The sequence below is a fragment of the Erythranthe guttata genome, chromosome 14, assembly GCF_056151865.1.
Source record: "Erythranthe guttata isolate IM_541 chromosome 14, IM_541, whole genome shotgun sequence".
NCBI classification, from domain to species: domain Eukaryota; kingdom Viridiplantae; phylum Streptophyta; class Magnoliopsida; order Lamiales; family Phrymaceae; genus Erythranthe; species Erythranthe guttata.
Window position 1 is genome coordinate 21,280,983 of NC_142546.1, and position 20,585 is coordinate 21,301,567.

Consider the following 20,585-nt stretch of genomic DNA (forward strand, 5'->3'; position numbering starts at 1 on the left):
AGATAAGATTACATAATTTAATAAAAATTCGATTGTATTATTGAATCATGAAATGTCCAATTAATAAACTCCCTAAAAAGAAAGACGAAGCCAGGACAAAATAATATTTCCGGGTCCGTCTGAAAAATTATTAAGTTTACTATACATCAAATAAAGTCCAATTATGTAATTTAGTTAATTGTGATTAATCTCTCGAATTATTGATATCAAGATGCACGCGTGTATGAACTTTTCTCAACTCTTTGGGCAAATGTTTAGCCCATCCCAATAGAATTATTGGGTATGACTTATGAGCTATATGAATAGCCCAATAGATCTTTATCCAAAGGCCCAAACATTGGTGGGTAAATTTCACCTTTCTCCTTTTACTTTTGTTCGATATCACTTTATCTCATTCTATTCTCGATTGTATCGATTTGTCTCCTACACTTGGAAAAATATTTCAATGTGGTGTTCGTCGTTAATTTTAAGACATTTGACCTTAACACCGTTTGACTCAACACATGAATTCTCAATTCTAGCTAAACTCTTTTACTTCGATATTTAGATTAAAAAGTATTGGGCGCTCTGACCGAAATGGAGGTTCAAATATATCTCTCGCAACGCAACCTTTGAAGCCCAGAATCTTGCCTCTTGGGCTCTTAGTTTTGATTGGTTTGGCTCAATTAGGCTTCGTAATATTCCTTTAAATTGCTTTCGTGACATTGGTTTCACTTATAGACAGTTGTAAGCTTTTTATTTAGAGAACGCTTGTTTTTTCCGTTAAAAAAACAAAACAAATGTAAAAACAACAACTTGAGTGATGTATATACACTCCAAGAAAGTAGATAGATCCACAAAAGCCAAAAGCACCACATTAGAATTCATCTTTTTTTACTTCATTCCTAATTTTATACAACTAAATTCAATATTTGGGAATATATGTATACATTACATGCTATGTAAAAAGACTTCATTTTTTAAAACTTTTGTATCTAGACAGAGACCGGACACTGAAGAGGGTTTAATACAATGTGGGCCTTTTGGATTTCGGGATTGTATTCGTCGATTCGATCCAAATTCTTTTAAATAAAATTAAAGCTGGAAAAATATTAAACTAAATCCTAATAAATCATTCTGAAAGCTTATTATTATTATTTATAAAAAAATAATGGTGTGGATTATTAAAAAAAGAAAAAAAAAAATATATATATATATATATATATATATATATATATATATATATATATATATATATATATATATAAGAAACGCAAGTAAATGCTCCAATGAAAACATGATTTTGTCAAGATGATTCCTTTATTGTTTTGCTTATTACATAATGAGCCTTTTAAAATGTAATAAATTTTGAACATTAGAAAAAAGAAAATGTAAATTTTAAGATAAGAACAACATGCATTGCTTTTCTCAGTACATTATTGCATTTCTAAAAATATAAATTTGGGTAAATTACGGTAAAAAAAAAAAAACCGCCATGTTTAGGTAATTATAATTACACCCCACAACTATGAATCTTCTTACACGTCCACCCTTATGGTGTCAAATTCAACATAATCTTCTAGATTATGTGAAATATTCTCTAGTTTTTGTACTCGATCTGTGCAAAAATATAGTTTTTGATGCACCACAATCTGAAATTTACAGGTCAAAAGACACATCTCATGATCATTTTTTTTTTCACAATATGGAGCTCGAATGATAAAACATGTACAAACTCGAGAATATTACACACAATCTAAAAGATTCTACTAAATTTGACACCGCAATGGTAAATGTGGAAGAAAATTCACAGTTGAACGGTCGTTGTAATTACCCAATCACGAGGGGTTTTTTCGTAATTTAACATAACCTCAGGGGTTAGACCGTAATTTACCATATTTCTTACACAATATTGAAGTTTGAACCGTAACAGAAGCAACAAGGTAGGAAAAAAAAACCGTAAACAAGAAAACTTCATCAAAAGTTCAAAACTGAGACTTTTTTAATTAATTTTAATTAATAATTATTAATCGTTAATAATTAATATTTAATATCAGTAATAAAGTCTCAACCTTTCGAAGACGCTGCTAAATCTTGAAAGCCTATATTTATTTCTTTATTAATTTCTTTATTCTTTTTCCTGCAATAATATTTAGCTGCGATTAAGAACTCGAAAAGTCTAATAAATTTTTGTTAGTGTGATATTAAAATAAAAATGGTGAGAGAGTTATTATTTAGCAGTTATTGCAAAATAGATATCTGCATACAATATGAGCGAGAAGAAATCAAGAAACAGAATAATCAAAATAAACAGGAAAGATATGCAAAATCATCAAAGCTACAAGATTGCGAAATTGACATCTAGAAAATATTATTAATATTAATAATAATATTATTATTATTGCCCAGAAATAAGAAGGAAAAATCAAATCTTCAAACCCTTTTTTCCTCAACCCCAACCCCAACCCACACCCAATAATAATTCTCTCTCTCTCTATATATATATCTGTACATCGGCTTTTTTTAATAGCAATCGATAAAAGATTCGGACCTTCTTTCTCTGTCTAGAATTCCTTGAATTCTCCGCCAAGTTTGGTTTGGGGGTTAACTGTTCATGGGTCAATAGAAGGGCGAAGAAGGAAACCCGGAAGAATTACACCAGACGAATCATGGCAGAAGGTATCAATTTAGCATTTGTTTTTTTTTTTTTTTGGTTGTGCCGCGTGATGATTTACTCTGTGGTTTCGGTTTTTGCAACTTGATTTAATTGGCTTTGTTTGATTTTAGGTCAATTGTTGATTTTGATTTTTTTGGGGGATTCTGGAGTTTTTGGGAGGGTTTGTGTCCTTAATTTAATTTCTGAGATTTTTGGTGGGCAATGTTGCTACAGCTCGGAATCTGATTTCTGGGTTTTTTGTTTTACTTTTAGAAGTTGCTTTTTTATTTAGGGTTCATCTAATTGTATATGTATATGCTCAATTTATCTAATGGACAGAAAAATTGGCTGTTTATGTTATGAAATTAGTTCCTTAGGAGGTCGATCGACAGCAGGAGAGTCTTTAATCGTTATGGTTTGGTGATTGTACTTCTGTTTGAGTCGAAGAAAACCGCTTTTGCATTTCGATTTTCGAAACATATTTGTCGTTTGATGTTCTTTGGTTCATGGCTTCATGATTATTCCGATGTTAATGTTTGCCTTTGGGTGTGTGCTAATTTGTCGTTTGTTTAAAAAGTTAGCTGCAGATCGCTTTCGAGCGTTTTTATTGGTCTGTATCTTTTCCTTAACAAGCTTTTCATCAGTCTCGAAGGAATTTATTTTTTAGGATCGTCGACAAAGATGTTACTTTTCGGTTTGCTTGTCCTTTCTGTAAGAGATAAATGGGAATAAAGATAAAACGACGTGTGATTTTTGGAATTCGTTGATTTATAGGGTACTGATGAAATTCAAACAGTCATTGGATAACATTGATTCGTACGGAATCGATTATCTTTCTTTGTTCACCTTCAATATGATCTGTGTTTTGTCTTTGAGCGAAGTAGCATAATGAAATTGCTTTTCATTGTATTCGGTAGTTATATTTCCGATGAAAAATATAATTTGTCGGGTCACTTTTTAATCAACCCTCTTTGTACTTACCCGCGTTCCTTTTTCTGTCATTAATGATTTAGATTCATGCGAGATGCATTCCGAAGATGACAAAGCGCTTCTCGAAAAGAACAAGAAAAGGATTGTCAAGACACGTGAGCAGGTCGAGGCACTCGAGAAATTTTACAACGGTATATATATAAATTTTTCTCTTTTGTGACGCCTTTGTCTTGCATTTCCTTTTGTCTTCATTCAAATCGATTATTTATATAAAATGTCTGTTGCTCTCTCTCTCTCCCCCCAGAACATAAATATCCAGCAGAATCGATGAAAATACAGATGGCAGAGTCAATAGGTTTGACCGAGAAGCAAGTCTCCGGTTGGTTCTGCCACAGGAGATTGAAGGACAAGAAAATAATAAAAAATGGGGAAAACTTAACCACCGGTGGTCGATCGAGCGGAGTAGTACAAGATCGGACAAGTGGGCACAGGCAAGATTCCTGTGGCAGCACAAAACAGGGAGAAGACAACAGGAATTTCGAGACAAGGGAAGTTGAGAGCGGAAGGCATGTTCCGAAGGAATATTCCGCAGTGGACCCCACGTACGAGCGTGGCAGCCACTTTGGCGGGACCCACAACAATAACCGTACGGAAGATGCTTCTTCCGGAAGCAGCTCCTCTCTGCGTAATATGTCCGGCCACCAAAATGGGAGCCCCTTTTTCGATGCTACTGCAGCAATTTCGAGGTACCCCGTACCGAAATTCACACAGCCAGAGGTGAAGAGTGTGCCAGCTAGGCGGGGCCCTTCTGGTTACTTGAAACTGAAGGGTCAAGTTGAGAATGCTTCGATAACTGCTGTGAAAAGACAGCTGGGGAAGCATTATAGGGAGGATGGTCCTCCACTTGGTGTTGACTTTGACCCTCTTCCTCCTGGTGCGTTTGAGTCGTCGGTGCAGGATGCAACTGAAGGTGATTTATTTACTAAAAACTGCATTTTTTGGACGATTTTACCCTTCTATCGCTTTTTTGCATGTCTCAAAGTAATAACTCTTGTTTGCTCTATTATTGATTGTTTTTTTTCAGAAACTTACGACAGTGGAGAAGATGCTCTCCCAGCCTCGCCTGATGTTTCGAAAATTCGCCAGAGTTCCAAGTTTGGCAAGGTAACTGAATTTTCATGGTTGATTTTTTTTATATATTTTTTCAGATCTTGCGTATAATTGATTATTGAATTAAATGGCGTAACATCTCGTCGTATGTTGTACTCGAGAAGTTCTTGCCTCTGTTAGCCATTAAAAATCTGCTAAATTTATATCTGAAATCTTGGATCTCTAGATGATTTACTTTGTCCGCAGTTCTTAAGACTCGGAAATAAGGAAAGAAAAAAAAAATCAGCATGCAGACAATGGTGCTTAATGGAGTATCTTTAGCAGATTACTATTAATATTGTTGATCTGAATAAGTTATTGAACAATCCAATTCGAGATTGTCTTGCCGTAGTTTCTTACTCAGGCGTTGAATGAGTAATTTTGCATCTGCCCGTTTCTATTTTATTATCTGAATCGATATGGTTGTTTTTTAGTTCGCATTAAGGTGATATACTGTATTTTCTTCTTATGTCAAAATAAAATCCTCGTAGGGATGTGAATACAAGCGCATGGCGTCTAATAACTCCGAAATCGATGGATCGAGTTTCAAAGCGAGGCGCAAGTGTGATATTCCAAATGGCTACATTCCCGAAAAATTTAGGGTAAAGAATTCTGTGTCCAATGGCGGTACTTATTATCCGAGTAGAAACTCTTCGGTAGAATTGCCTGAAAATATTGATAGAGGTATACCTACTAACCCGCAACCGTACCGTGGGAAAGTGAGAGAGGAACGAGCAGAGTCCTGGTCCCGCAAGTACAATGATGTCAGCACAAAGATTCCAGTCGGAGAAAATAGTGAAAACGAGTTTTTCAATATGAGGATGAAAGCAAATCAATATCACAATCCCGAGGACAAAGTGACTTTATCCAGACAAATTATCAAGGTTTGGAATTGATTTATTTATTAATTAATAATGGCCCCTCGATAAGTATTTTGCTCTGACAATTATGTAATATGCAGGATGGCAAAATGTACCATGATAGGAGGATGGTAAATGAAAATCGAGTAAATATCCCTTCCAAGAATGACTTCATTGTAAGTTTTTTTCGTTTTCTCTATGCAGTAATATTTTTTTCAGTATTCCATAAATGTAAGTGTTGACGTATTTTTTCTTCTGTACGTGTTTCTTTTTAAATTCATTTATTTTAGGGTCAGAAAAGAATGAGAGAAGAATTTCCTCAGCAACAATACCTGAAAAGATCACCGATTGTGGACAACCTACCACCGACATATCAAGTCGTAAGGTTTGTCCTACATAACTAACTTCTCAATATATATATATATATATATATATATATATATATATATATATATATATATATATATATATATATATATATATATATATATATATATATATATATATATATATATATATATTGTCTTATTTGGGCTTGTCTCTAATGTACATATATGCATGTTTCAGGTCTGCAGCAGAGATGCCGTCTAGTTTTAGTGAAGACGAGGAAAGTGCAGAAACGAGTTCTTCAATGGATTAAGGAAAAATGGTGGTGAGGAAAAATAAAAATTATGAGCTGAAAATGTGTTTTGAATGGAATTTCCGTAGAATCGGTCTCAGATTGGTGGAAGTGTTTAAGGTTTCAAATTTTCTAGACTGGTAATTAGAAATAGCTAGTTTATGTAGAGGAATATTGTAATTATCGAGGACCGGTGATTTTTATCCTGGCCTTATGTCAAAACAAAAACAACCTTGTTGTGTGTGTGTGCGCTAATTTATTTTCCTTGTACAGAAGCGGTTTTTAATTTAATTCGAGGAAACAAATAAATACATCTGTCGATTTTTATGTGTGTTTGTGCTTATTTTACGTTGGATGTAAACTAAATATCGAGAGATATTTAGTGGTATTTGATTACAATCGATACATATGCCGAGATGTATCGTTTACATCGAAATCGTATCATATTGCGATGCATATGCAATATTTGACTACACTGTTTGGAGTGTATATATCTAAATTTTGTTTAAGTTTAATACTTTCGGAATAAAATATTTTCGATTGGCACATAGTAAAAGGATAACCGGATGAATTCCATTATCATCAAATAACTTGAAAATGATACGATATATGTAACCATGTAAGCTCGAAGGGTGTTTCTTCAATACTGTTCTAAATGAACCCTTCGAGTTAATTTTCAGACGGATTTTTATTTTCGTTATTATTTTCAATTCCAACTTAAAACATGGCTTCTGCAAATTTAACCCATTTTGTAACATTGACATATATGAGAGAGTATTATATAATATGGGTTCATAAATGAGAAATATTACTAGTAGTAATTTTACTAATAATGACCAAAAATCTGGTAAAACAAACTCTGGTGCATTAATTAAGTTAGTCCTAAAACCCCTTCACATATTATCCTCTTCTTTTGTAAGTAAATTTTCAAATTCTTCTTCTCAACAAATCTTTTTCTCAGTCTGCTTTCTTGTTTGAATCTGCCTCACTGGTTTCTTCAGAGCTAGTTTCTTCCGTCTTTGACTCGTCAAATGCCAACAACTGCATTTAAGAGAGATAAAACACCCTCAATTTAAGTTCGTAATAAATTACGATGAATGAGAATAACTATATACATATATAGTCGAACCGAATCATTCACAGTTACAGAGAGTTGAAAAGTCACTCACAGGTTTGACTTCTCCATTCCATAAGCAATGTGCAGCCAAAAATCCAATAACACCAGGCACGATATATAACAGTGCAGGCTGGAACACGATTTTCAGAAGGTTAGACCATTAAAACTCAAAATAAATAACTAAATAATAGGTACATTTGGACGGATTAGATCGTGTTGAAAAGAAATTGCTCACCTGTGCAGCTTGAAACCAGTTCATGACAATGATTGTGGCGACCAAACCAGCTGTATATCCTACAAAAGCGCTCTTAAAATATTGGCTCTCTTTCCCTCTCGAGACATCAAATCTCAGTGCCAGTGCTACAAAAATTCCTGAAAAAGAAAAAGCACGTTTCAAATATTTATTCGGCTATTAATTAACAAGAAGAATCATGCAGATATCAGCCTATTTACACGAATCATTGTAAAAGCGAGCGTCAATATTTAATTTCAACAGTTACTCGTACCAGGAATCACTATATCACCAAGTCCTAACATTGAAAATGGACGTGCAGAATCTGATGTTGGGAACAAAAGCTGTAGAAAGTGAAGCATACTTTATATTAGATAATATTTGAAAGAATAAGAATAGTAGGAAAATACAGAAAAATCATCATCAATATGTTTATCTTTTTAGACTTGAGCACAAACCTTTATCGGAGCATCAAAAGACTTGGCAACGCTAACCATAACAGGCGTAAAGAAGACCCAGAATATGTCATATACAAAAAGCCCGGCCTGCAATTTGCACATAAAAAGTATGCATTAACTAAAAATCCATTAAAAGTTGCATGAAAATGCATAGTTAACAGTGACTAAAATTACTAAATAATCAAGTATGTCATTCTTACCAAGAGAATAGCACCAGTCTTAAATGAGCCGAGTGAAAGCATTTCAATTCCCTGAAATTATTTTTAAAAAGGAAAATGAATACAAGAATGTCCGTAAATGTTTTTCTTAAAGTTCATAGATCAATAGAACAATTCACTTCTTATTTCGAGGTATACAATTTCGATTTTCCATCCATTTGCACAATCTTGTGCAAGTTGGGGGTGTAAAAAGAAACAGTATAAAATACGTTCAGCTAACAAACCTGAATGCAGAATGCAAGTCCCAAGATATTGTTAGCTAGCCAATGCTTCTTTGAAGCGTACCAAACACAAAAAAAGGTCCCAGGAATTGCAGCAATGATTTGCGATTTTGTAAACTCAACCTCCAAAGCTGTGTGACAAACGTATATAGAAAAATATCATTCTCCATATTACAAGCAATACAATGCAAGCAAATAAAACATAAAGCTTCAATGGAGAACGACTGTACTTCCAATGGATAGTTAAGAATTATTGTCTATCACATTAGTATTTGAAATGCTTATTACCAATTCCTTTATGGGATGTCCAAGAAAAAAATCATTTTTAGGGGAAAAAAAATTTCTTTCAAAATTATCAATCAAAGAAATGCTGTTACCCCACCAACTATCGACCACTAATTTTTAAAGGTAAAACCGCTCACCAACTTATGACTATTTTACTCTCATCTAGAACTAGGCATGCCAAGTGAAATTAAATGATTAACTTGAGAAGTACAAAGCGATGAATCAGAAAGTAACAGTATGAATACCAACATGTGAAGGAAATAAGATACAGAGGAATTCACGAGTACGTACACCGAAAATATGGGAAACGCCATACAATGACGTTATCATTCCATGGGTTGGGCAGGAATCGTTTAATTGCAGGTAGCAATGTTGCCCTACAAAGTTGACAGGAAATAAGGAAAGTTAATGGACAAATGCGTACAAGAAAATCACCCATAAAATAAAACTCAGCTAGATAAAATATATAACAGCCATATGGAAAAACTTACGAAAGAGCAGCAATCCCAAGTACGAAAAAGTAGCACGTTAATACAGCATTAACCAAGTCTTTTGATAGAAATTTGAAAAGCAAAAACAATGACAGCAACATTGCGCTCCCAACCAATGGAAACCGCATGGCATGTTCGTTGGACATAGTCTCCTGAAAATTGCAATAGTAACGAAACAACGAAAGGTTAAAAAAAATCCCTAAGGGCTTAATTGTTGGATAAACATTTAGAAGCCCAACTTACAGTAGGTGGAGTTGCCTTAACCGAGCGATAGCAACCAACATATACTGTTAGACAAGCCGTCAAGATGACATTTAGATTTGGGTCCACCTTCACGACGAGTGGGGCAAAGGTCAAAGCTGCAGTAAATGATAAAGAATATGGTCACAAGGAAGACACAACAGAGCAATATGATAAATCAAGAGAGATATTTAAATCAGAAGCAACATCAAGTCTGAGCAAACACGAACAAGGAGAATGATATCTAATTGACTTCTGGTCTTGTCAGAAATAAATCAAGAGGTATATTTCATCTTAACAAAACTATGGTGGTACAATTCTGATGTGCCTATTGAGGGATTGATTTGTCCAGAACAATTCATAAACAATGTAGACCACCAATAAAAATTCGAGACCCATGCTATGATCAGATGATGGTTAGGGAAACAAGGTTCTTTAAGCATAAATAATCATCATTTTTTCCTCCTCGTACAATTTCTTGTTTCGCAAAGAAAATAAGACTCACTATAGAACAAAATTATTCCATTTTCGAAATATGTATATATAACAGTTCTGTTATAAAAACACAATTATAATATTAAAAAAGACTGTGAAACCACTGACTGACAAAAACTTGCAAAAATGAAATCAACAGTTTGATTTGTCCCACAAAACCACGAAACAAACAATACCTTCATTCAATATTCAATACACATTCCCATAATAACCCCAAACATAAACCACATGTGCATATAATCAAGAGATTAAGGGGTGAGAAGAATGTATCTAACAGTGTCCCACAAACAACTCCCAGCTTTCAATAAACTAGCGCAAACCAAATGTTCTGAAACAAACAAACTCACAAAAATAGAAAAATGATCATACCTGCAAGAGCCAAATTAGCGAGACGCTCGTGATTCTTCATTCTGAATTTTAAAAGATTCTGAAGCGTCCTTGATTTTTCTCCAAAGAAACTACAGCATCAAAGACCAAGATAAATATACAACAAAAAATCAACTAGCACATCAAGCTGTGATCTTTCCAAGATCCATTACTCTTCATTTGTTCAAGATACATAGAATATCGAAAAACCTTATTGTGAAAACAGCGATTCAGCACATAAAATTTGATCTTCTTTCAAATCAAGCAATTCAGCTTTCATTTTGTCAATATAAATACAATCACGAAAAAGATTACCATGATACAGTGATTCAGCCCATAAAATTTAATCTTTCAAATGATGCAATTCAATTAGTTAATTCTTAACCCGGCAGATTAAATCTCAAGATCACGTACGAAAGAAAATCTTCTCCAATTAACACAATAATCACCACCCACGCAAGTTTTACGAATTACTGAATTCAAACAATAAATATATAATCTTCAGTCTGTCTAAAAAGTTCAATCCTACATATACATTCATATCTAAAGATACAAACATATTACAAACAAAAAAATCGAGATAAAAATTGGGGATTTGGGGATGAAACCTTCAAGCGAGAAGAAACTAATAGGGTTCCTTTTCCTCTCTGCCCGTATCCCAATCTTCAATTCCGAACACACAGATCGGGGACACCTTCAGTGTGTGTAATTTCTCACACACTTTCAGAGAGAGAGAGAGAGAGAGAGAGAGAGAGAGGGAGAGAGAGAAAAGGGTTTTAGTTATTACGCTCAGAAGAAAAGGGGTAGAATTTTTTCATTTTAATAAATAGGCATTTTTGGAGATTTATAAAATCGCAGCAATTATGACGTCAAGGTTGTACCTTTTGACCAGAATGTCTACTTTCTATAAGTCAGTCGAACGTACAACCACTCCGAGGCGTATTCACGAACCGCAGGATAACATACTGCAGGGGTTGCTGCCCGGCGGAGCCACGTCCCGTGAGGAGCATTGGGCCAATCATATATCGCCACGTCGGATTCCGGAAAATATCTTATGAAGGATCCTTGTGCCTTGTCACGCTTTATTTTATTATCTTAATATTTATTAAGAATAAATTACACCTACAACCCTTAGGTATGTTAAACTCACTTTAAGGTCCTTGTAGTATCACTAATTACAATGACCCCTGAAACATTGTTAGAAACCCTAACGGAATATGCATTGGATAAGTTATTTCGTTAGACCTCGTTTCGTTGGAGAGATTAGCTATGATTAATTAAATAATGAGACTTTGTTTGATGTCTGGTATCCCAACAACTTGTCGGGGCACCCGCAAATATTATGTTTTTTAATTGGATCTTCCAAGGTCCAATAATACAATTGGCTTCATTAGATTATTTAATTTTATCTTTGCTATCTTATCTTGGCAACCAAACAAAGTTTTGTGGTTCTAACGGACTATTAGTTTCAGGCAATGGTGGAAACAACATAGAATTAGGGGCGACATGACTCCCCTAATACTTCTTAGATCCTTATTATTTTAAGTAGGATTTATAATTTTAAGTCTATGCTAGCATTAACGGCCCCGTGGAAAACAAATATAGTGCATATCGGTCCTCATGACTTGAAATCTTGGCTCCGGTAATAGTTTTAGGAATGTAGATGTAATTACAATACTACAAGGACCTTAAAGTTATTTTAACATACCTCAGGGGTGTTGGTGTAATTTTCCCTAATATTTATTTAATTAGAAGATAAATGAAATATAAAAGTATTATTGTTTTTTAAAAATAAAATGGATATGTACTAAAAGTGCTTAAATGAAAAACGCGATTTATGAATGCAGGCATTATGATAGCTCGTAAAAAGAAAAATATGACCTCACTCTCTCTCTCTCTACGCTCGTCAATGGCGGCAAAGCAACCATTTCTCCACTGCAAGAAATTCTCCCTGCCAAGACGCAGTTTTTCTTCACAAATCCCAATTAGCTGCTCATCCACCAATTCGCAGCAATCCCTTTCTTCGGATTCATTTTTGGTAGAAAAGATTTTATGGGCTCTAAAAAGAGGTCAGTCGATCAACACCCATTTATTTTACCAGCTGAACCCATCAACATACACCCAAGTTCTATGCCAATGTCGCAACGATGTTCATACTGGTCAGAAATTCATCGATTTAGTTGCGTTAAACTATCCCAATTTCAAGCATTCGTCCCTATCATTGAGCGGCGCGGTACACGTGTTGGTGAGCAGTAAAAGAATATCCGATGCGCAGTCTTTGATTCTGAGGATGATTAGGAGGAGCGGAGCTTCTCGAATTGAGATCGTCGATTCGTTATTCGGCACTTACGCGAAATGTGGGTCGAATTTATACGTTTTCGATTTGTTCGTTAGGACTTACGTTCAAGCTAGGAAGTTTCGGGAGGCGGTTGAAGCCTTTCGTTTGTTGGATTTACGGAACATTGATGTATCCATCAATGCGTGTAATAGTCTTCTAGGTGGACTTGGTAGAATCGGGTGGGTCGATTTGGCACGAGAGGTGTTCGATGAAATGATCACAAGAAGAACCGATTTGAATGCTTACACACTCAACATCATGGTGAATGTGTTCTGCAAGGATGGTAAGATTGAGAGAGCAAAGGGGTTTTTAACCGAAATGGAGGAAAGAGGGATCTTTGCCGATATAGTGACGTACAATACTTTGATCAACGCTTATTCTCGTGAAGGGAATATCGAAGAGGGTTTAGAAACGATGAGGTTGATGCGTGATAAGAATTTGGAACCTAGTCTTTTGACTTACAATTCGATAGTCAACGGTTTGTGCAAAAACGGGCACTACGCGAGAGCCAAGGGAGTTTTAAACGAGATGGTGCAGAACGGGCTTTGTCCTGATACGTCCACTTACAACTCGTTGCTAGTTGAGTGTTGCAGAAAAGATAATTTGGTAGAAGCCGAGGCAATTTTTAATGAAATGCTATCGAACGGTGTGACGCCGGATTTGATTAGTTACAGTTCGGTTATCGGGTATTTTTCAAGAATTGGAGATCTTGGTCGTATGATAGGTTATTACAAGGATATGCAGAGCAAAGGGCTAATACCCGACAAAATCGTCTACACCATTCTGATTGGTGGATTCAGCAGGCACGGTGCTATTGCGGAGGCTATGAACGTGCGTGACGAAATGGTGACACGTGGCTGCCAGCTGGACGTGGTGACTTACAACACTCTTTTGAACGGCTTATGCAAAGAGCATATGCTTTGTGAGGCGGATGCCCTTTTCAACGAGATGGTTGAAAGGGGCGTTTTTCCCGATTTTTGCACTTACACAACCCTAATAAACGGGTACTGCAAAAAGGGTGATATGGATAGAGCATTGGACTTGTTTGAATCTATGCTTCAAAGAAATCTCAAGCCCGATGCGGTTACGTATAATACATTAATCGATGGATTTTGCAGAGTAGGTGAAATGGGAAGAGCTATAAATTTGAGGGATGATATGATTTCTAAAAAGATAAATCCTAATTATATAACGTACGGTACTCTAATGAATGGATTCTGCAACGGTGGTTATTTACCGGATGCGTTTAAATTATGGAACGAGATGGTCGATAAAGGCATCGAGCCCAATATCGTAATTTGCAATTCTCTTGTGAAGGGGTACTGCAGGAATGGTGAGCTGGATAAGGGATTCGAGTTTCTGAGTAAGATGAAATCGAGAGGTGTTCATCCCGATTGCGTTACTTACAACACGTTGATACATGGATTTATGAAAGAGGAGAATGTTGACTTGGCCTTTGACTTGGTGAATCGAATGGAGAAAGAAAATCTTGTGCCCGATTCGGTTACGTATAATGTTATTCTGGACCAGTTTTGCAAGCTCGGTAGAATGCAAGAAGCGGATACGATATACAGAAAGATGATTAAGGGGGGAATTAGTCCCGATAGATCTACGTTTACTTCGTTGATCAATGGATTTGTGTCGCAGGAAAATTTAAAGGAAGCTTTTCGGTTCCATGATGAAATGCTGAGGAGGGGTTTTGTGCCGGACGATAAGTTTTAGTTTCGAATTGTTGTGCTTGTATTCGATTTTATGTGTTCGATGTTTGTAATTCCGCAGGTGTTCGAGAGGTTGATGTATCGAGCAATAAAATATATACTGGGGAAAAGTTTTGATGGAACATTACTTGATTTTGTTGTATATTCTTCTTGGATGTGTAAGTAAAGATTGATAGGCCATTCTTGGAATGTAACTAGCAATTAGTTCGTCAAATTTAACGGAATCTTAAAGATTACGTGGAATGTTTTGTGGTATGTAGTCGCTGTAAACATAAAAACAGTTTCATATGCACAACAATCTGATATTTACAAGCTAAGAGATTCGTATCTTATGATCATCTTGTTTCAAAATGTGGAACTGGAATGGGATTAAACGGATCCAAACTAAAAAAATATTTCACATAATCTAAAAGATTCCGTTAAATTTGACAATGTAAGGGTGGGCGTGTAAGACGATTCATAAATGAAGGGGCGGTTGTAATTATTCTAAATGAAAGATTTTTCGTAATTTGACTTTATATCTATATCAATGAAGTAGCTGTGATTTACCTTTATTTTTTATTGAGCAAATTACGCCCACCTCCTGCGATATGGACAAATTACGAAAAAACCCTTATTGTTTGGGTAATTACAGCCACCCCCTCCTTTTAAATATTTTTACATAAAATTTATGTAATTCGGTTATTTACCGAAACCAAATTGTGTATTCAGTTCGGTAAATGGTATGAAATGCTGGCGTACCGAAATTTCGTGTTCGGTTTTACCGATTTAACATCCCAAAATTTACCTTTGAAGGGGTATTTGCGTAAGATAATACATATTCGAGGGGATGACTATAATTACCCAAACAATATGGATATTTTCGTAATTTGACTATACCTCATGGGTAATTTAATTTAACTTGGGCTTGGGCTCGGGCTTATCGAGGAGATGAAGGTAAATATTTAAAAATTAGAGAAATTGAGCTATCAAATTGTAATGCAAATTGCAAATGGAAGGGTTGTTGAAATATTGGAAGCAACGACGGGAAAGGAGAGGTGGTGGTGGGGGTGGCGGAGGAAGGAGACAAAGTGTACGGCGGAGGAAATCGCGGGACGTATAGATACGGTTGTCACGTTATCTTGTCCTCCATATCATCCATTCATTGGCTTTATATTATTTAATATAATAATATTTGTACCTTTTATTTATATATTATTAAATAAGAAATTGGCTTTTTTTTTTTTTTTTTTTGATCAGTAATAATAATAAGAAATTGGCTTAATTTGTGTGTCGTCAAACTCAATCCATTGAATTTGAAAGAGAAATGAATTTCAACCATATTTCCTGAATAAATTGATAAAAGACAAATGTTATGATTAAAGAAATTATTGAATTAAGGTTTGTATTTGATGCATGTGTGTTTAATTGGATTTTGGCCCAACTAGCTTAAGAGGGCTAAACCCAATTAGATCACTTTGCTTTTTTTTTTTTTTTTTTTTTTTGGTTTTTTTAATAACAAATTCACATTCTATCTCATCTATAAATGTGAGATGCCATTGATCACCTCACAAGGTATATATTGTTTTGGTGATTAATTAACCATTTGTTCATATTGCTTATGATTTAGTGATTTAATTCCTGAGGACGATCATCAGAACATTTTCGCGAGTCACTTCAACTTGTGAAATTAAAATTTTTATACAAGATAAAATCTGAAATTAACCTAGTAGTATTCCGACACTTACTGTAATGACATTAAAAGATTCATGAACTGGCATGAAACTACCAGCTCTTCGGACAAGAGTTGTTGAGCCCATAAAAGTAGAGAATGTGGAATATTATTGTCACATATCTAAGGTAGTCGAGAGGATGGATTCACTCATTGCCGCTCCAATGTCAATTAAGCACCCAATAATCTACGAGCCCGCAAGGATAGATATACACTTGTTAGACTATAAAATAGTTGATTTTTTCACGTGTGAGACGTAGTCGAGAGGATGTATCCACTCATTGCTGCTCAAATGTCGATAGAACAACCCAAGAGTCGAGATCCCCTCGCTATTATCATATGAAGTTTATCCCACTATAAATAACTGATAAATGAAATAATAATAAGATCATGATTATGTTAGTTGATGAACATTAACTTTAAACAAAATATTTAAAAATAGAAAGTAGAATACAGTAAATACAAAAAAGATAGATACAGTGTAGAGAGAGAGAGAAGAAGAGCGGTGGGCTCGAGGAGAACCTTGTAATTCGCGAATAAGGGAAAATAAGAACACAAAAGCAATGTCACTGACAATTTGCCGTACTACTACTCCACCCCTATATATATATGTATCTATATATATATATGTATTCTATAGTGTATGTATATGTTAGCCTCCTTTTGTAGGTGTGTGTAGACTGTATAACTAGATCTCCGCTGTAACTCACTTCTTCTCCTCTACTACTAAATCCTAAACCCTAGATTTTTTTGATTTGACTCCACCTACCTTACACCTGGACTTTCACTCCACGCGCCTCCCTTTTTTTTAATTGCATTGTGATATTTTTTGGAGTTAAGCTCAAATTACGAAAAAAACTATTCATGTTTATGTAATTATAACCATCCCTGACAACTATAAATTTTTTACACGTCTATCTTTGTAGTGGAATATTCTGAAGTTTGTATTTGTTTTATTTAATTCGAGCTTCTTTTTTTAAATAAGATGATCACAAGATGTGTCTCTTGGCTTGTAAATATCTGACTGTGGTGCATTAGAAACTGTATTTTTGCATAAAACGTGTACAAACTTGAAAACATTCCAACAAATATATAAGATTCTATTGGATTTGGCACTATAAGGATGGTCGTGTAAAAACATTCATAATTGAATAGATAACTGTAATTATTCGAAATATGAGGGTATTTTTAGTAATTTGAGGAAAATACATCTTATTTCACAAATTTAAATACAATTGTTGGATGAGTACGTGGACTGATCTGAATTTGAGAGTCACGTGGGAGTTACAGCGCGTGGTACGGAGTGTCAGTGAACGGGTTCACGTAAGTGCGATTGTAGGTGATTACTATTATTATATTTTATTTTGAGATTATTAGTTTTTTTTATTAATAAATGAAAGAAAATGTGCGAGTGGGAGATGGGGGCCATGGCCCCACAGGGAGACATGAATTCAGAAAAAAAAGTTGTTTTCTTTCTCCAAGACCGCCGCTTTCTTTCTTGAGAAAAGTTTACATCTCATTATTTTATTTCTCTTGTAATTATTATTTATTCTCCCCTTCTTTTTATTTATTTATTTATTTTTAATTACATACTATTCTTGCATCCTTTTCTTTTTTGTAGTATTTTAATGAATATTCTCTCATATTTCATAATATACATGGTTAATTTTAATTTATTTGTTGGTTTATAATCCACTCATAATGAGACAGCTGTAAAAGATAATTCATGTTTTTTAAGTTCAGTTGTTGACTTATATTCGACATGCTCAGTAAAATAAAAATATAATAATAATAAAAAAAATTGTATAGGAATATAATCTGATGGAATAAAACCATAGAGGTAACAACAAACACTAGAGTTACAATAATTTATGTACCTAAGTCCAGTTTGAAATAATTAGATGGTTTGTGCACGGGGATGAATGAATGACAATTATATGGGCATGCAGGAAAATAAAATCTAATTGGGGAAGTGACATTTGTACTTGTACCTTCTCTCCCAATGTTTTTTTTACTCATTTTTTATTCATATTTTAATTCCAAATTATTGGTCTATAAATAAAAACAAAAAGTGTTACTAATAACAAGAATACCACTTTGAACAAAATAAATAAAATGGTTAACACATTGTCTAGTCTCCTGGTGGAGTTAGGATTTCATCACTAGTAGGAAGATAATATACATTAATTAAATTTAAATAAAAATAACATAAAATACATCAATGAGGACAACGATGATTCCAAGAGTGACAAGTCTAGGAATATTGTCACTGGGTAAAGCTTAAAATTTCAGGAGTTCGAGACGAGCGCACCGAAAATAATATAAGGATTGTTTTTTTTTTTGATAAAAGTGGAACACAGAAAAAGAAAAACGTATGACTTTTGTTTGTATTATTTGAATTTTGGCTCAGTAGATAGTAAAATTGGTGGAGTTAATAAATATATAGGTGAAGTCACAATTCATAGTTTTCTTATTCTGTTTGTTAAATTCACTAGTTATTTTTTTATATGAAAAATACTTAATATTTTATTTAAATTCACTAGTTATAAAATTAAATTATTAGAAAGTATAATTGCTCAGTACAAACATACAATAAATTATACACACATATTAAAATTTGAGGGGGCCATGGCCGGCCCCCCGGCCCCTACCTTCCCCACTTTAGAAACGACAATGTTTTTATTGGGTATTGTTTTTATTTCCCACAAGTTTAATTAATTTGTTTAGGCATTCATGGAAGTGATTAGTGCTAATTACTTTACATAACCTTTCCAAGTAATGATTAGTGGACCTCGAATAAAAAGTGTAGGAACCATGTTACATCCTATAACTATTAATCTAGTGGAATTCTTTTTTGTGTATTTTAGTAGTTTTTTTTATATTATGAAGTTCTCGTTTATTCTATGTTGGACAAGGATGTGTGGTCATAGTCTGTTTGGGACTGAGTTGTAATCTGTTTGTCACATGGTGTCACATATTTTGCATCCGTTGTATTTATTCTCCCCAGCTTTGGTGAAACTGTAAATGCCATCGCCTCTTATGGCGAGATGAACAAACTCTCTAAATTTTCTCATTCTTTCTGTGAGATTTTCATTCATATGTCTTATCTTTAGTTTGGGTTATCTGTTTCGCCCGTATTATTCTTTTTCTTTTTATATAGATTTTTATTTCTTGGTAGTTATTAATTAAGCCGTTTTTCGAGTTTTAGCATATTACCCTCATTGATTCTTGATCTATAGACAGGTAGCAGCAGGTTCAGCCACCCTCATTGTATGTCGTTCTTCTAAAAAGAAAAAAATTCATATAGTGGAAAATTGTAGTCTTGTATTTAATGTCATAACTATTATTAATCTAGTGTAGAAATTACAAATGGAAACTTAATTCCATTCGGTAAATTAAAATTGAATATTAAGTAATTAGTAACATATTAATTTTACCAATTTGAGAAGAATACATAGATACATATATAGGTACTTTGGAGGATGTAATAAATGTAGCAAAGAGAATTCATGTTTGTGTACACATTTTAATTTTAAATTTTTTTTTGCGCAGTAACAATAATGCATCGATGATTGAAACCAGACAGTGGGATTAACACAGGTCTCAATGCATAGGGATTGGGAAATTACAAAAAAATCAATTTATTTTATTTATTATTTGCTTTTATAAGTAAATTTGCAGAATTAATGAAGGTGTGCATCATACTCCATTTTTACAGTGTGTAACAATAGTCAACTCTTAGCAGGGCATGGGCGGTGGTACAATTGACAATTGGATTTAACGTGTGATGGCGACTTCTAAAACTATATTTGGTTAGGTAAATTGAAAGAATGTGAATATAAAATTATAAACAATTATTGGAGATTTAATTAATTTGGAATTGACATTTTGTTCACGGGATAGCCTATTTGTCTTGATTTTATAGGGAAAAAAATCGAAATATTTCATGTGTCATATTTCCATTTTTTGTTATAACCAACAAATGTGGTTTCCCATAAGTTTTAATTATGATTGTGCATGGCTCGGTTCGCCTCGATTTTTGGCTGAAATTGAACTTGAACCAAATATACGTATCGATTTCTACAAGATTGAAAACATGTACATTGGTACAATTTTATTAAGTTTTGGGTTTTTTACCAATTCGATTTTGGTTATGTTTCTGGTTCTAACCATATATTAAATTTACACAATTACTTTAACAAACTACCTAATTATAATGAAAATAAAGAATCTTTAATTTTATAGACTAAACATAATATAGATGATGTATTATACTCAATTTTTTTAATTGATTAAAATACTAGTGTCTCAATTTATTTAGAAATGCTTACAGAGAGACCGGTAATTGAAAGACATAAAGTTAAACTTTAGGGTAAAATAATGTATAAGTCATTTTATAATTTCGATTCGGTTATTCATACTTGCTCCATACATGAATCAAATAATTCGGTTTTCTAAAATAATGAGATGTGCATACGGTTTGCTATTCAAAAAGGTTCAAA

General features: G+C 34.0%; 3 protein-coding genes across 3 annotated transcripts; 2 read left to right on the top strand and 1 right to left on the bottom strand.

Annotated features, from left to right (window-relative positions):
* The first annotated feature begins 1,919 nt into the window (after positions 1 to 1,919).
* LOC105958974 (Homeodomain-like superfamily protein) lies at positions 1,920 to 6,502 on the top strand. The gene is made up of 8 exons (XM_012982981.2): positions 1,920 to 2,658; positions 3,649 to 3,756; positions 3,870 to 4,535; positions 4,650 to 4,729; positions 5,206 to 5,598; positions 5,676 to 5,750; positions 5,865 to 5,959; positions 6,142 to 6,502. The coding sequence occupies exons 1-8, from the start codon at positions 2,649 to 2,651 to the stop codon at positions 6,212 to 6,214; spliced, it is 1,500 nt and encodes a 499-aa protein (XP_012838435.1). The 5' UTR covers positions 1,920 to 2,648; the 3' UTR covers positions 6,215 to 6,502.
* Positions 6,503 to 6,922: 420 nt separating this feature from the next.
* LOC105958975 (signal peptide peptidase) lies at positions 6,923 to 11,172 on the bottom strand. The gene is made up of 12 exons (XM_012982982.2): positions 10,925 to 11,172; positions 10,320 to 10,408; positions 9,459 to 9,574; positions 9,216 to 9,367; positions 9,016 to 9,101; positions 8,443 to 8,570; positions 8,201 to 8,251; positions 8,001 to 8,087; positions 7,817 to 7,886; positions 7,546 to 7,682; positions 7,363 to 7,440; positions 6,923 to 7,234 (listed from the first exon to the last, which is right to left on the bottom strand). The coding sequence occupies exons 2-12, from the start codon at positions 10,357 to 10,359 to the stop codon at positions 7,151 to 7,153; spliced, it is 1,029 nt and encodes a 342-aa protein (XP_012838436.2). The 5' UTR covers positions 10,360 to 10,408; positions 10,925 to 11,172; the 3' UTR covers positions 6,923 to 7,150.
* A 970-nt stretch (positions 11,173 to 12,142) lies between these two features.
* On the top strand, positions 12,143 to 14,561 carry LOC105958976 (Tetratricopeptide repeat (TPR)-like superfamily protein). Its single transcript, XM_012982983.2, has one exon. It carries the CDS (start codon positions 12,154 to 12,156, stop codon positions 14,374 to 14,376), a length of 2,223 nt encoding a protein of 740 aa, XP_012838437.2. The 5' UTR covers positions 12,143 to 12,153; the 3' UTR covers positions 14,377 to 14,561.
* The last annotated feature ends 6,024 nt before the right edge of the window (positions 14,562 to 20,585 follow it).

Bases quoted from the DNA above. Each gene is read 5' to 3' on its own strand.
- LOC105958974 (XM_012982981.2), top strand. The intron at 4,536-4,649 runs GTGATTTATTTA...GTTTTTTTTCAG, and splicing joins GGTGCAGGATGCAACTGAAG to AAACTTACGACAGTGGAGAA. The intron at 5,751-5,864 runs GTAAGTTTTTTT...CATTTATTTTAG, and splicing joins CTTCCAAGAATGACTTCATT to GGTCAGAAAAGAATGAGAGA.
- LOC105958976 (XM_012982983.2), top strand. From the start codon at position 12,154: ATGAATGCAGGCATTATGATAGCTCGTAAAAAGAAAAATATGACCTCA.
- LOC105958975 (XM_012982982.2), bottom strand. From the start codon at position 10,359: ATGAAGAATCACGAGCGTCTCGCTAATTTGGCTCTTGCAG. The intron at 8,571-9,015 runs GTACGTACTCGT...TTTGTCACACAG, and splicing joins GCGTTTCCCATATTTTCGGT to CTTTGGAGGTTGAGTTTACA. The intron at 8,252-8,442 runs GTTTGTTAGCTG...AAATAATTTCAG, and splicing joins GACTTGCATTCTGCATTCAG to GGAATTGAAATGCTTTCACT.